This window comes from Mya arenaria, chromosome 5 (genome assembly GCF_026914265.1).
Source record: "Mya arenaria isolate MELC-2E11 chromosome 5, ASM2691426v1".
NCBI classification, from domain to species: domain Eukaryota; kingdom Metazoa; phylum Mollusca; class Bivalvia; order Myida; family Myidae; genus Mya; species Mya arenaria.
Window position 1 is genome coordinate 55,109,762 of NC_069126.1, and position 16,493 is coordinate 55,126,254.

A 16,493-nucleotide genomic window follows, 5' to 3' on the forward strand; every position below is an offset into this window, starting at 1 on the left:
CCCCGAAGGTGGGCATATTAAAATCGCACCGTCCGTCCTTCTGTCCGTCCGTGTGTCCGGCTCAATAACTCGTGTCCGGGCTGTAACTTTCCCTTGTATGGACAGATTTTAAAATAACTTGCCAAATGTGTTCCACATACCAAGACGACGTGTCGCGTGCAAGACCCCTGCCCCTACCTCAAAGGTCAAGGTCACACTTAGTCTTTATTCACAATGGAGTGCTGCATATAGGACATAGAGTATAGGTTGTCGTGTCCGGGCTGTAACTTTCCCTTGTATTGACAGATTTTAAAATAACTTGCCACATGTGTTCCACATACCAAGACGACGTGTCGCGTGCAAGACCCGTGTCCCTACCTTAAAGGTCAAGGTCACACTTAGTCTTTATTCACAATGGAGTGCTGCATATAGGACATAGAGTATAGGTTGTCGTGTCCGGGCTGTAACTTTCCCTTGTATGGACAGATTTTAAAATAACTTGCCACATGTGTTCCACATACCAAGACGACGTGTGGCGTGCAAGACCTGTGCCCCTACCTCAAAGGTCAAGGTCACACTTAGTGTTTATTCACAATGGAGTGCTGCATATAGGACATAGAGTATAGGTTGTCGTGTCCGGGCTGTAACTTTCCCATGTATGGACAGATTTTAAAATAACTTGCCACATGTGTTCCACATACCAAAACAACGTGTCGCGTGAACGACCCGTGTCCCTACCTCTAAGGTCAAGGTCACACTTAGTGTTTATTCACAATGGAGTGCTGCATATAAGGACATAGAGTATAGGTTGTCGTGTCCGGGCTGTAACTTTCCCTTGTATGGACAGATTTTAAAATAACTTGCCACATGTGTTCCACATACCAAGATGACGTGTCGCGTGCAAGACCCGTGTCCCTACCTCTAAGGTCAAGGTCACACTTAGGTGTTTATTCACAACAGAGTGCTGCATATAAGGACATAGAGTATAAGTTGTCTTGTCCGGGCTGTAACTTTTCCTTGTCTGGACAGATTTTAAAATAACTTGCCACATGTGTTCCACATACCAAGACGACGTGTCGCATGACAGACCCGTGTCCCTATCTCAAAGGTCAAGGTCACACTTGGGTGTTTATTCACAATGGAATGCTGCATATATAAGGACATAACAGTGTCGGTTGTCAACTATGGGTGGTATTTTTTTATGTTTATAGGCAATTTAAAATAACTTGCCATATGTTTTTGACATGTAAAGGCAAGATCAACTTTTCATGTACTGACCTTGCTCATAGGTCAATGTCACAATCGGGGGCATTCGTCACATACTGTGACAGCTCTTGTTTTTTGTCTATTTTTGTCAAGTATACTGGATAAAATCATTATATTTTTTATGCAGATGATATCATTTTACTACTACTGTGACTCAACAAAGAACTTTAGTTTCAATTGAAGATAAAAATAATTAATGTTTGGTTTCCATTTGGAATCTTTGGAATGGTTATCCTTGAACACAGATAATTGCTTAATCATACTTTTTCCCTTTTACAAGTTACTTAATCTTTTCACAAATACTTCTGTATTGTCGAGGATCTTCTTTCCTTATTTTTATGATGTGACACCATAAGCTAGTTATGTTGAATGCTTGTTTGGACCATGAATTACAATGACCACAAAACTACCTATCAGTATTTTGCACACCGGATGTGAAAGAAGCCATGACCACATTGCTGCTCACCATTTGGCATAATAAGAAGTGGTATACTAATTGATAAATTAATTAAGTTTATGTAAAAATTGCAGTCATTGTAGGATAACAGGATACCAAACAGCATGAATTGAATGTTTTCCTGTTCATTGCCAGGTATACCTACCACCACAACCACCACCACAACCACAACAACCACACCTTCGACCACAACTACTGAAATCTCTACCACAAGTACTACGCCTTCCACAACAACTACCACGCCTACCAGTACAAGTACTGAATCCACCACCAAAACGACTCGTATGCCTTCCACAGCAACTAATGCACCTATCAGTACAACTACTGAAACTATCACACCAAGTGTTACAAATACCCCCTCAAATGAAAGAACAGTCATAATTGTGGTGGCCTCAACAGTTGGTGGTGTGGTGTTGGTAGGTCTGGTGGTCTTCTTAGGTCTGTTTCTGTACAGAGCTAAGGGACATGGACATGGAAAAGGCAAGCATGGACACAAGAGAACCACAAGACAACAACGCTCTGGTGGTGCATATATCTATAGTGGACAAAACAATAGCCAAAATATGGAAAAGCACCCCAGAACGGCCTTTTATATGGATACCAGGCATGGTTATCAGCACTCTACAAAGAGATATCCAGAAAGGACCTACAGGTTGCCAATCAAAAACAAGAAATCCGAAGACTTGAAGGAGCTCAGATGAGAAACACAAACAAGGTTAAAACAAACAACAGTGTTTATCCTGAGAATATGGTTTATTCTGGAAACATGCAAAGCTTCTACCCCAACCATTACCGAAGAAATGAGGAATGGCAAAGACCTGCAACAACTGGCAACATACACCAAGGCCATGTTAACCATGCCCTTGAATCTGGTTACACTTATTACCAACCTCGAGAATATTCAGATAACTGGAATATGTATTGATGATATTGATAATGACTGAGTTTGAGTTGACACTGACAAAGTCGAACTGTTTATAAATGCAGACATTAGCCATGATGGTATAAAAAAGCAACAGATTTGAAAATCTTTTTGAAGCCATGTTCAATAATGTTCTATTTATAACTGATTAAGTTGGGAATAATGTACATAAAATTATAGTCTTCATGTTCTGTTTGGATCATTTTAGAGATTTAGATTTTTTTCGATGCTTTTTCTAAACTTGCTGTGCTCAATTTTTTTTGTTCCTTGGATTTTTATTAAGAAAATCAGGAGTGAATGACACATCACTGTAGGCTTGTTGCATATAAAAAAAAAATTCGACGCTTTTTCTAAACTTGCGGTGCTCAATTTTTTTTGTTCCTTGGATTTTTATGAAGAAAATCAGGTGTGAATGACACATCACTGTAGGCTTGTTGCATATATCATTTGTATATTTTACTTGGATGGATATTAGACACCTGCCAATGCTTCCGACTCCTTTATGTTTGGATCATATCTCATGGAAGGTGTGGCAGTTAGATGAGGGATGTATTGTTTTTCTTACAAAAACTACAAATAGTTGGTATATTCGTTGAAATATTAAGTTGACACTGAGTTTTATGTGCAGTGATATTTTTGTCTGGTATGGTTTAGATAATTTACACTGACTGCAAAATGTTTGGTGAATATGGATGTAAAGTACTATTATCATAATGATTTTATAACAGGAAACTTGTGGGAGCTCCAGTTATAAATGTCATGTACTTGACAATCAGGCATGTAGCTGCCTATCCTACGCAATACGCAGCTAAATCCACATGATTCTGACAAAAATATATAGAAAATCATCCAAAGTTGCAGTATGTGTACTGACTCCTTGATCCTAATACTGTCATTTCTCCAGTACTAAAATAAGCTCCTCAGGAGGCCCAGAATGCACCAGATTGCACCATGGTTTTCAATAATCTACACTTCGGCCACATCAATATTGTTTTGTTGGACACATTTACCCGACCTATATTTCAAAGATTTCATTTTCTTTCAGAAGCCATTGACTTGTTTCACTCTAAAATCAACAAATGACAAAATAGGTCTTCTTGCAAAGCCGTGTTGCATCTAACTGGAGGGCATTTTATTAAATTTTACTAAGTTATGATTATTCAGCATTTTAATCATTCTAATGATGATTTATGAAGGATTTTTTTTTCCTTTTTTAAATGAAATGGAAATATTGTTTGATAAGTTTTATTTAGCCAGCTACCTCCATTTTTTTAGGGCAAAATTCATATAGCAAAAACATTAATTGTTGTAGCCTTATGGTCATGAAATTTTGAATATTATGTTGTTCCTGATTCTCTTTTACTTATTTAAAAAAATAAAATAGGTGGTGCCCTATAGTAGTCTGTCCAATTTTCTTATGTTTTTAGCCACATTTTTTTTTCAATTATTAGCCACATTTTTTTATGACTTTAAAACCATTGGGGAATGTTTTTATAGACTTCAACTTAAATACATTTGATCACAGTAACTATACAATCTTTTTGTGTCAGGTTATTAAACTCAGACTGTTCAACCTTTTTAGATTATTCATCAGAACAAGGAATTTATGTAAATAGAAACATCAGTATATGATAAGCAATGTGAATGATTATGTGTGTGTAGTACTTTATAAGTGCCATAACTCTGTGACCCATTTATACCATATTGTTTCCCTTCATTAGAACAACTACTGAAACTATCACACCAAGTGTTACAAATACCCCCTCAAATGAAAGAACAGTCATAATTGTGGTGGCCTCAACAGTTGGTGGTGTGGTGTTGGTAGGTCTGGTGGTCTTCTTAGGTCTGTTTCTGTACAGAGCTAAGGGACATGGACATGGAAAAGGCAAGCATGGACACAAGAGAACCACAAGACAACAACGCTCTGGTGGTGCATATATCTATAGTGGACAAAACAATAGCCAAAATATGGAAAAGCACCCCAGAACGGCCTTTTATATGGATACCAGGCATGGTTATCAGCACTCTACAAAGAGATATCCAGAAAGGACCTACAGGTTGCCAATCAAAAACAAGAAATCCGAAGACTTGAAGGAGCTCAGATGAGAAACACAAACAAGGTTAAAACAAACAACAGTGTTTATCCTGAGAATATGGTTTATTCTGGAAACATGCAAAGCTTCTACCCCAACCATTACCGAAGAAATGAGGAATGGCAAAGACCTGCAACAACTGGCAACATACACCAAGGCCATGTTAACCATGCCCTTGAATCTGGTTACACTTATTACCAACCTCGAGAATATTCAGATAACTGGAATATGTATTGATGATATTGATAATGACTGAGTTTGAGTTGACACTGACAAAGTCGAACTGTTTATAAATGCAGACATTAGCCATGATGGTATAAAAAAGCAACAGATTTGAAAATCTTTTTGAAGCCATGTTCAATAATGTTCTATTTATAACTGATTAAGTTGGGAATAATGTACATAAAATTATAGTCTTCATGTTCTGTTTGGATCATTTTAGAGATTTAGATTTTTTTCGATGCTTTTTCTAAACTTGCTGTGCTCAATTTTTTTTGTTCCTTGGATTTTTATTAAGAAAATCAGGAGTGAATGACACATCACTGTAGGCTTGTTGCATATAAAAAAAAAATTCGACGCTTTTTCTAAACTTGCGGTGCTCAATTTTTTTTGTTCCTTGGATTTTTATGAAGAAAATCAGGTGTGAATGACACATCACTGTAGGCTTGTTGCATATATCATTTGTATATTTACTGACTCCTTGATCCTAATACTGTCATTTCTCCAGTACTAAAATAAGCTCCTCAGGAGGCCCAGAATGCACCAGATTGCACCATGGTTTTCAATAATCTACACTTCGGCCACATCAATATTGTTTTGTTGGACACATTTACCCGACCTATATTTCAAAGATTTCATTTTCTTTCAGAAGCCATTGACTTGTTTCACTCTAAAATCAACAAATGACAAAATAGGTCTTCTTGCAAAGCCGTGTTGCATCTAACTGGAGGGCATTTTATTAAATTTTACTAAGTTAAGCACATTATATTGAAGAAATAGTTGATGTTAATTGAATTCTTTAGAAATGTTCACATATTTTTGACTTGTATACATTTCAAGAACCATAACTCTGTGGCCAGATTGTCCTCCATGACATTTTTTTTCAAATTGAATGTAAATTGATAAATTGGTTAATAGTAATATGGACTTGAGCACATTTTCAAAAACCATACTTGTGTGTGGCAAACTTGATTCACAGTGCAAGAGGACTCTAATTCTTTAAACCATACATAAACATGCATGTAAACATTCATTTGTGTTGATGATCATCTCCAATCTATATTTTTTTTGGTAACTTTGATCTTTGTTTAGAATAAAATACAAGTTAAGATATCTCGGAAAAAATGTTTATGATCTATGAACATCATTTTTACAACCTGGCCCATATTTGCAAAATTGCCCCATTGAACTTTTAACATGCCTTGAAAATGTTCCCCCTCTCAAATATGCTATTATTCAAGGCCTTTAATTAACACATTCCATGTTGGTTTTAGAAGTTTTTTCGGGGTGTTAAATTTTTCTCATGGAAACATCTACTGTTTCAAGGACTTATGTTATGTACTGTAACAATTATTTAAGCATGCAATAAAAATAATATGAGGGTACTATTGATATAAATGTATATGTTTTGTCATAGTTTTGATTAGTTTTGACTCTTCTACACAGACAACTGATTTGTAGTCTTGTTTTCTTGTCCTTTTTTTTATAATCACATAATTTGGTTGGAAATAAGGTATCAGGAAAACAGGTTGGCAGCTATTCAATCAAATGACTTATGCAGTTTTAATCATTTTTTTTTTCAAACTTAAGAGTAATGTTTTATATATAAGTTTATATGTCAGCTGTATTTGGTGAGTTATATAACCAACCAAACAAGAGTTTTGGCCTTTGATATTAACCAAATTGAATTTGTCCAATGATTAAATTTTGAATAAGCAACATTTAGCTTTTAAAGTAAGTGTTCATCAAACTTGAAAACAATTTTCATGGGCAAAATCACAACAGACTATTTAAATTAGGTTTGATAACCTATATGCACTTTAGTGCAACTTTTGTTTGTCCATAGAAGAAACTTAGGAGCTAGTATTTTGTTGCTGGCCTTCCTATATAAGGTTGTTTTAGATACATGTGCCATATTATTGTTATATTATATACAGTATTATAGTTGTAAAAATCTAATTCAATGTAGTGCTTTTAATTAACCAAATATTTTAATCTACATAAATGTTCATGTTTAAAACCATAATTGAATATACGAATAGTAAGTTCTCCTTTTTTGGTATTGGCCATAATTATGTAATAAATGTGTATAATTATAATATAAAATATTGTAAGTGTTATATATTATTTGTGTATATTTAGCATGTCTGTCAATGTTAAGATTTTTTTGTTGAGGTTACTAACTAACCAAACATTTGTGTAGGCCTGTCCTCCTTATGTTGTGGCAAATTTATAATTTGGCCATTTAAAGAGATTATTATAATTTGTCTGATTCTTGGACTTGAACATAATGCTTTACTAAGGCCAGAAAAAAATAGATTTATTTTTCAAATGCAAGTGTTTGCAATTCTATTTTCGAGGATATTGATAGAAATGTATGTTGAAAACAATAATTGCTGTAGTATTTGAATATCTTACTGTGAATGAATGCCTTAGGGCTGAATTCAGAACAATCACTCTCACTCACACTAAATGAGTTAATCCTCGGCAATCACATACGGTTGAGATATTTTCGATTGAAAGGTATATCCGTATTCACAGTTGGAGTGAGACTCAAGTCTTTTGTGTGAGTGGGACATTAGTGAGTGCTCGGCTAGGCCACTTGAACCAACCTTGAGGATTGGTTGTGAATACGAATTGAACGAGAGTGAGTGATAAATGTACATGACAAGTGAATATATCAGATATGTGGAACAATTAAGTGACATCCTCAGTCCTAGACAATATTAAAGACCGGGATAATCTATTGGAGTGCATGTACTTCAATAACGTGGTCTTTCAAATTTTCACAAGAATGCGCCAATCACATATGTATTTTCTTTCATGCTGATCTTGAACACCCAGTAAACGTGATGGTTGCAATTCATCGATGGCTGCAAGAATAGGCAGCTTAATGTACTTGAAGTTAGCGGCCTAGTGAAGTGAAGTTAGCAGCATAGCGGCCTTGCGGTGTGAATTTAGCGACCTAGCGGTCTTGTGGCCTAACGGCTGTGGGAGTTGGCGTCCTAGCAGCCTAAGTTTGTTCACTATTTCAAAGTTATTGTTCATGCTTTTGATTGGAAAACAATTATAAATCAAATGAATGTTTCTTATTCATACATTAACATAGCGGCCTTAAATTGTTTTCTACTTTTCAAAGCATTTTTTCAGGATATTTCTTCTAAAGCAATGCTCAAATAATTGTTTGTATGCAATATTTATCACTCTGGAGCGATTAACTTTTTTTTTTCAAAATTCGATCAAGCAGTCCAGCGGCTTAGCAACGTTAAGTTAGCGGCCTGGCGGCCTAAAATTCCCAAAATAAAAATCCAGCAGCCTGGGGGAGGGATGCTGATATTCGCTAAAGGATGTTGAATTGAAAATTAAAACATTTATCATTGTTGTAGAAAAGTATGCACATAAAATGCTTTGAAATAGGAAACAAGATCATGCCGCTTGACAGCTCCCGTGCCAAAAAAAAGCTCAGCTTTCTAAAAAGCGCAGCTTTAGCTTAGCTAAAGCTATGCTTTTCAAAAAGCTGCGTTTTTTTAGCTAAGCTATTTTGAAAAAGCTTAGCAAAAGCTGTGTTTTTTATAGAAAGGTTAGCAAAAGCTGTGCTTTTTAATAATAGCATAGCTAAAGCTATGTTTTTTTCTCTAAAAAGCTGTGCTTTTTCTTCAAAGCTGCGCTTTTTAAAAAAGAGCTGCACAAAAGCTATGTTCTTTTCTCTAAAAGCTGAGTTTTTTTCTACTAAGCTGCGCTTTTTGTTTATGAAGATGCGTTTTTTAAATCAAAGCTTAGCTAAAGCTGCGTCTTTTGACTAGGTAAAAGATTGCCTCTTAGAAAAGCTGCGTCTTTTTCATATTAACTGCGTCTTTTCCAAAATTAAAATTGGGTTAGTATTTCTTTAAAAGACTAAGCTTTTCAAAGAAAAGACTAAGCTTTTGGAGAAAAACAAAGGTTTATATTGTGAAATTCATTTTCAAAATTTTATTATTTATTTATAACACAGTTATTAAAATAGAAATTCCAAATATTTTTTTGTGTTTTTTTTTATTCAAAACGCAGGTGTCTGAAAATATATCATTTTCCTAAATACCTTTAAATTGTTTTGAAAATGTGTCGCATCTCATCAGGTCCTGATTATTCTATTTTGGATTTTTTATTTTAAACTAAAATTGAATCCGTGTTGGTCAAGTTATTCTTTGTCTCTGTACATACTGATTTGATTTAAAATAAGACAATTTTTGGCTGTCTTTGGCATTTAACCAGTGCCATTAAACTGGGTTTATGTTTAAACTTTTTGCTACTCAGAGCTAGTTTCTGTAGTTTTTGGCATAAATATTTTGGCAGGAACAGAAGATACATCTTTTTTTATTGGTATCCCTTTTAAAAGTATCTTTAGTTTTATTGATAATCTACTGTCATTAAAGAGTGCATTTTAAGTGTATCTTTTTACTAAGAAGTGCATCTTTTAGTTTAGGTAAAAAAAGTAGTATCTTTGTGTAATAAAGTAAACATTTATGAAATATACACATAAATACAAGAATATGAATGAATGAATGAATGAATGAATGAATGAATGAATGAATGAATGAATGAATGAATGAATGAATGAATCAATCAATTAATCAATTAATCAATCAATCAATCAATCAATCAATCAATCAATCAATCAATCAATCAACCAGTAGATAAGCATTTTATTATTGATCAATTTACCTTCAAACTAAACTAAAACAAAATAATGAAATAAAAAGAAAGATTATTTTAAAAATCAAAAATATATTATTATTTTTTTATTTAAATCAAAAGAACACATTTTACTTATAGGCAATAATCAATTGCATGTAATAACAACATTTATAGAATTATTATTCCTTAAATTTCTTGTAATGCCACTACCAAATTCTTTGTCATTTCCTTTCCAATTTTACAACATGCATGATAAGCCTGATCTTATCTGATTGTACCAAGGACCAATTAAATCTCAGCATTTAGGGAGCCAATTTCAAATCAAAGCTACTGGTAGCCATTTTGTTGGGATTTCATTAAAATAATATTGATGATGTTTTAATTAATAAATGAATTCACACCAATTAAAACAAATTAATAGTAAAGGGATTAGTGAAGTAAAATAATGATCATTAGATCAGATAAATATGAACTATTATTAAAAAACATGACATACCACTATTGGATGATTTGTGATAAACTGACATGCGAAAGCACTCAGGTCATGGTATGTATTCTTTATTTCAGTTGTTAATTTCACTGTTATGACACTTGACTACTTGTGGGACTTTTATTTGTCAACTTTCAATCTAGTGCACATATTTTAATAAATAACAATGCTGTTGTAGATAGTAGCTGGATGTAGGATTATTGGCCCCAGATAGTAGATTTATGTAGTTTTAAAACTCTATGAAGATGCACTTGTTTTCATCCTTATATATATGTTAATATCATATTAACATATTAAGCTGAAATTGCCATGTTTCCATACATATGCACACTAGCACCTTTAATGCTATACAAATGATTACAGTGTTGGTTTTTGGAGGGGTCATAAAACTGCCATCTGCCACATGGCTTACCAGTTATTGGAAACTGGCCAAATTGGGTCAATCAATTTAAGTTAAGTACAAATAAAGTCATTACATATTTAAAATATGATACCCTGTTTTATTCCAGAGCTGTCAGGAATCTCTAGATTTGACAAAAATATAACAAAAGATCCTTGAGACTTGTCATTTTCCAATTTGTAGCTTTAACAGTTTCATGATTTTCTATCAATTATTTTTGCCACTGAGTAAAAGGTTATTTTATTATTGCTAGATTTGACAAATATGTACTTGTTTGTCTGTCTGTAAATACATAATGTCCAGTTACAAGGTGTCATGTAAAATTAAATATGAAATGATAAAAATATATGTAACACAAACTCATGTTTATGAAATTTAAATAAAGCAAAATGTCTATGTATTTATTCAAATGTGTTCTATTTTTGATGGTTCAATATATTTATATAACGCGGTTTAAACACACTTGGTGCATTTTTTTTTGTTTAATTTTGTTTAAAGCGTATATTTTTTTTTTTTTGTAAAATCTTTTCTTCACCTGTGGTATTTTTTATGAAAATAGGAGCTATGTTGTTTTTTTTTAAAAAGCTGCGCTAAATTAGCTAAGCTATTTGAAAAGCTTCATCATAAGCCAAGCTTTTGGGCCAATACCGCCATAAAGCTGCGCTTTTCATAATTAGCTAAGCTATTTTAGAAAAAGCTAAGCTTTTGGGCCAATACCGCCATAAAGCTGCGCTTTTCATAATTAGCTAAGCTATTTTAGAAAAAGCTAAGCTTTTGGGCCAATACCGCCATAAAGCTGCGCTTTTCATAATTAGCTAAGCTATTTTAGAAAAAGCTAAGCTTTTGGGCCAATACCGCCATAAAGCTGCGCTTTTCATAATTAGCTAAGCTATTTTAGAAAAAGCTAAGCTTTTGGGCCAATACCGCCATAAAGCTGCGCTTTTCATAATTAGCTAAGCTATTTTAGAAAAAGCTAAGCTTTTGGGCCAATACCGCCAAAAAGCTGCGCTTTTCATAATTAGCTAAGCTATTTTAAAAGCTAAGCTTTTGGGCCAATACCGCCATAAAACTGCGCTTTTCATAATTAGCTAAGCTATTTTAGAAAAAGCTAAGCTTTTGGGCCAATACCGCCATAAAGCTGCGCTTTTCATAATTAGCTAAGCTATTTTAGAAAAAGCTAAGCTTTTGGACCAATACCGCCATAAAGCTGCGCTTTTCATAAAAATAGCTTAGCTATTTTGCCCAATATCACCAAGAGCTGAGCTTTTTTAAGAAATTAGCTAAGCTATTTTGGCAAAAAAGCATAGCTTTAGCGCAGCAGCTGTGTTGTTTTTTTCCCAAAAAGCTGCGTTTTTTATAAAAAAAAGCTGTGCTTTTTCGGGCCAATACCGCTAAGCTTTTAGCTATGATTTTAGCTATGCTTTTAGCTGTGCTTTTAGCTCAGCTTTTAGCTTAGCTTTAGCGAACCTTTTTTGGCACGGGCTAGGCCGTGAGGCCGCTAACTTCACCCCGCTAGGCCGTTAACTTCATGTACATGGGTATGCGCAACATCTTCATCTCAGAGCGTGATCAGAGAATTGATATGTATTTTCCAGCATACAGTCAGTTGGATTATAATCATCATCATCATTATCATTATTATTATTATTATTATCGTCATCATCATCAATTGTCCCTTCATTTCTTGAGTTAGTTTTCACTTCGAGGTGTAATTTCCCCGATTAGAAGTACATTCATTCGCTAATTATATCCAAGTGCTATTTTTTTAAATTTATTTTTCAACCTTTAAAACGTTAAGACCGCTTTATGCAGACTTCAAAAGCAAGATTATATACGAATACATATTCAAATCACATGATTCAATGGAAAACGGTTAAATATTATTATTTTTTAAAACCAAAAACCCATGCATTTTAACGCATTTTGCAACAGTTGTTTACAATCCAAAATATTTATTTTTTATTGACCAATGGTTTGAAAATGTTAAATTCAGTTTCAGAATAATAATTATTGTCATTTGTTTGTCGCCATATCTAACAATAAGGTACTCAAATATCAAATAAGCATCTGTTTATAATGCATAACACCACCATAGTCAAACAGATAATCCGATATGATCATGAAAACATATTTGTATTTGTACTATATTGTATCTTGATGAAGTGTTAGCGAGGCGTGTGAATACGAACAGATCACTTGAGTGTCACTCCCCCTATTTCACTCAAGTGATCACTTGAGTGTCCCTTACGGGAATGTGGTTGGAGTGTAAGTGAGAGTGGATGTTCTGAATTCGGCCCTTAGACCTGCTCTCCACTATGACCCCCAAACTTTTCCAGAAAGCAGAATTTGCCAAATAAGGATGTTTCGCCATGTCTTTGCAATGTTCTTAAACCTTACCTTGTCATTCCCTAACACTTTGTGATACTGGGCACTTCTGGCCATATCATGATTGAAAATACTGTTTTATTTCGGACGGCTACGGGATCTTGTACGAACCATGGCTTGTAACTGGGCATCTTAGGAAAGCCTTCTTTAAGGCTCCTTAATCTCTTTGCATGTTATTCTAACTTATTTTTAATTGAAGTCAAAGAATGGTATCCTAACAATGTCATTAAGTCCTTTATGGCTATCTTTGGCACTTACTGTTACTAATGTTTACAATGTCTTTTTGTGATGATTGGATTGGTTCACAATTACTTCTGTACCGCGGAGTGTCAATGAAAGCTGATGGCATAATCATGAAAATCAAAATTACGGACTTATTCATTTTATTAACAATGTAAAGTTCTGATAATAAACACATTCAAACATATTTTACACAAGTAATGTATTGATATCAAACTGAAAGACTCATGTACATGTTGAAAACACTGAAACATTAATTAAAGTTAAACATACCATGGCTCTCGACCTTACTATTAACTGTCTACTCCAACATTCTGTCTTAACATGGGACCAATCCAGTATTGCTGATGAAGTTGAGCACAATGTGTTCCCGCTGGCGTCTGTTTGGAAGTGGTTTCCTGCCCTCCAGGCTCCAGACACCATGTTGTGGTTTTGTCCTCAGCATCAAACTGATAGCGGTGAAGTGCAGGATACATAATATGCAGGCACTGACAATCTTGCGGACCATCTCTTGATTTTAAAGCGTGGAGTTGGCCATGCGCTGCCAACAGGCAGAGAGAATGCCAAACCTGTTCTCTACCACTCTTCTGGCACTGGGGAGTTGTTGAGTGGTTGAAGATATTCTGGCTTTCATGTTCAAGTTGTGTCACTTGTATGGCTTTTAAAGTTGGTCCTTATTCACAAAAATATTAATTTCATTCTGTAGTAACAACAACAACAACTCCACATCCAGGTAAATATTTATACACTGTATATTATTGCACAGTTACTTGAAGGAAATAAACACCTGCTTTGGTGTCATATGACTTGGAAATTGTTTAGTGACACTTAACCTAAAAATATTCATGTCATTCTGCAGCCAAGTAAGTGCCTAAATGCTTATTCTCTCAATGCCTCAGGGACTAGTCTTAGGTGATATGGACATATTATTTTATATTCATGTGTAATTGAAAGCAATTAAGGTAGCAGCCAAACAACTAAAGTTGTAAAACATAAAATGTGCTTATAGGAAAAAAACGGTATTATAAAGCTAATTATGCTTATATAACTTGTTACACAGCAACCATTAATTGTATATAGTAACCTTACACTGACATATAAAACAGTTGGTATTGTATATCAAAATATAATGCATGTCATATTGTTAAATTACCAAAATAAAATCTCTTTGTGTTAATTATTGAAGAGCTTAAGCAAAGAACTGATTCACCAAGATTATTTTAATAAAACAGCAACACTTTTTATACGCCCGAAGGGTCGTATTATGTTATGGCCTCCATCGTCTGCTGTCTGTCAGTCCGTTAGCAATTCCGTGTCCGGGCCATAACTTGGTAACTAATAAAGTGATTTTCAAATAACTTTATACAAATCATCACTACATTAAAAGGATGTGTCGTGCGCAATTTCCAGGTCCATACCTCAAAGACTAGAATCACCATGGGGGTGCGTTAGCAAATCCGTGTCCGGGCCACAACTTGGTCACTAATAAAGTCATTTTCAAATCACTTTATACAAAGCATCATTACATTAAAAGGATGTGTCGCGCGCAATTTCCAGGACCATACCTCAAACACTAGAATCACCATGGGGGGGGCGTTAGCAATTCTGTGTCAGAGCCACATCTTTGTTACTAATAAAGTGATTTTCAAATAACTTTATACAAATCATCACTACATTAAAAGGATGTGTCACATGCAATTTCCAGGTCCATACCTCAAAGTCTAGAATCACCATGGGGGGGGGGGGGACGTTAGCAATTCCATGTCCAGGCCATAACTCAAAGACTAGAATCACCATGGGGGGGGGGCGTTAGCAATTCTGTGTCCGGGCCACATCTTTGTTACTCGTCCGTTAGCAATTCCGTGTCCGGGCCATAACTTGGTAACTAATAAAGCGATTTTCAAATCACTTTATACAAATCATCACTGCATTAAAAGGACCTCAAGCCGAATCTTCTTCGGGCGTATTATGCTCCGTTTCGCGGTGCTCTTGTTATCTTCTGAAATGTGGTTCAGTTGAATGACAGTCCTTTTGCAATGTTGTGCTTTTGCTACAATAAGTCTTGATCCTGCCCGGTGTTTGATAACATTTATGTACTATTTTATATTCCTAACAAAACACAGGTTTTCCAGTGACTGTTTTATTCATGTAAATACATTGGCCATTTAACTAATATTTTATACTTCTATTTTAATATAATAATAAATTGAAACTACAGGGACAAGCCCAGTAGCCAACATTCTATGAAGAGCCAGTATGTACATTATGTCCTGAGAGTGACAGTCTGGCTTTCTTTTATGACTAAAGAATATCAACTGTAACTTTTATTTAACATTACGGGATTCAGTTTTGTTACTAATGATAATTTTGATCCTTCTACAAAAGTTCACCAGAAATATATTAAAACTTGTATACAAGTGCTTGTATCAACTAGTTTATCCTGGGTGGATGTTTTTAGTCCTGTTATAGTAAATGAACAAATGCTTGCTCCTTGACAACTATTACTATAAATATTGTTGTTTTACCTAATTTGCTTTGCATGTACCCTACATAACTTGCATGTATATTTTTGTCTGCCAGATAGTTTACCTTTTTCAGGAAAACATGTAGCTTGTTCTTATGCCCACTGCAATCCAGTCCCTCTATTGTCACCTGAGAAAACCACATTACATATCAGTTTTATGTGGTTTTAATGCTTATGTTTAATGTTTCTTTTTCTACCAACTTCAGTCCTGTGGCCAAAGAAATAATATGTAAGCTTTTTGGTACATAACATGGACTACTATTTACTTAAGTAAAGACTATTTTGTCAATGTACATGATTTGATAAAGTTGTGTATTTTTCATAGATAGCTCTGCTCTCTGTATATGGGCAAGGTAACTATGGTTGATAGTTAAGGGTGCCATTTTCTGGGGAAGATTGCCTCTTATGCCCCCTGCAAACCAATCCCTCTATTATCACCAGGAAACCACAATGTCATGACATATGAGTTTTATGTTGTTAAAATGCTTATGTTTAAATTAATGTTTCTTTTGGAAACAACTTCAGTCCTAAAAATCTGGCCTGTGTGACCAGAGATAATGTAGGAACTTTTCAAAAGATTTGTTTCAAAACATGGACTGCTTTGGTGCTCTACCAACATAAATATTACTTTGGTTTCTGTTTGTATATTTTGAGAGAGCAGCTGGTACTTTATGCAGCAGTTACTGATCTGAGTACAGTAATATTAAATGACATTAAATGCTGTACATAATTATTTGTTTCATTTTAATGTATTCCACGTTTGTTTCATTTATTGAGTTTGCCATGTAAAATACAACTGTTTAGCTAATAAGAGGTAGGAATTACTATTAAGACCTAAGGTAAA

At 34.5% G+C, this 16,493-nt stretch overlaps 1 protein-coding gene across 6 annotated transcripts in view; it reads left to right on the forward strand.

Moving 5' to 3' along the window:
* LOC128235121 (mucin-5AC-like) overlaps positions 1 to 16,493 on the forward strand; it is a 142,400-nt gene that overhangs the window by 80,873 nt on the left and 45,034 nt on the right. Inside the window, exon 7 of one of the 6 annotated variants that reach the window (XM_052949863.1) lies at positions 1,838 to 8,396. The exons of the other annotated variants lie outside the window; for them this stretch is intronic. Coding sequence (XP_052805823.1) covers positions 1,838 to 2,403 — 566 coding nt within the window. The 3' untranslated portion in view covers positions 2,404 to 8,396. Of the gene's footprint in view, positions 1 to 1,837; positions 8,397 to 16,493 lie in introns of those variants that run through there. 6 annotated transcript variants of the gene reach the window in all.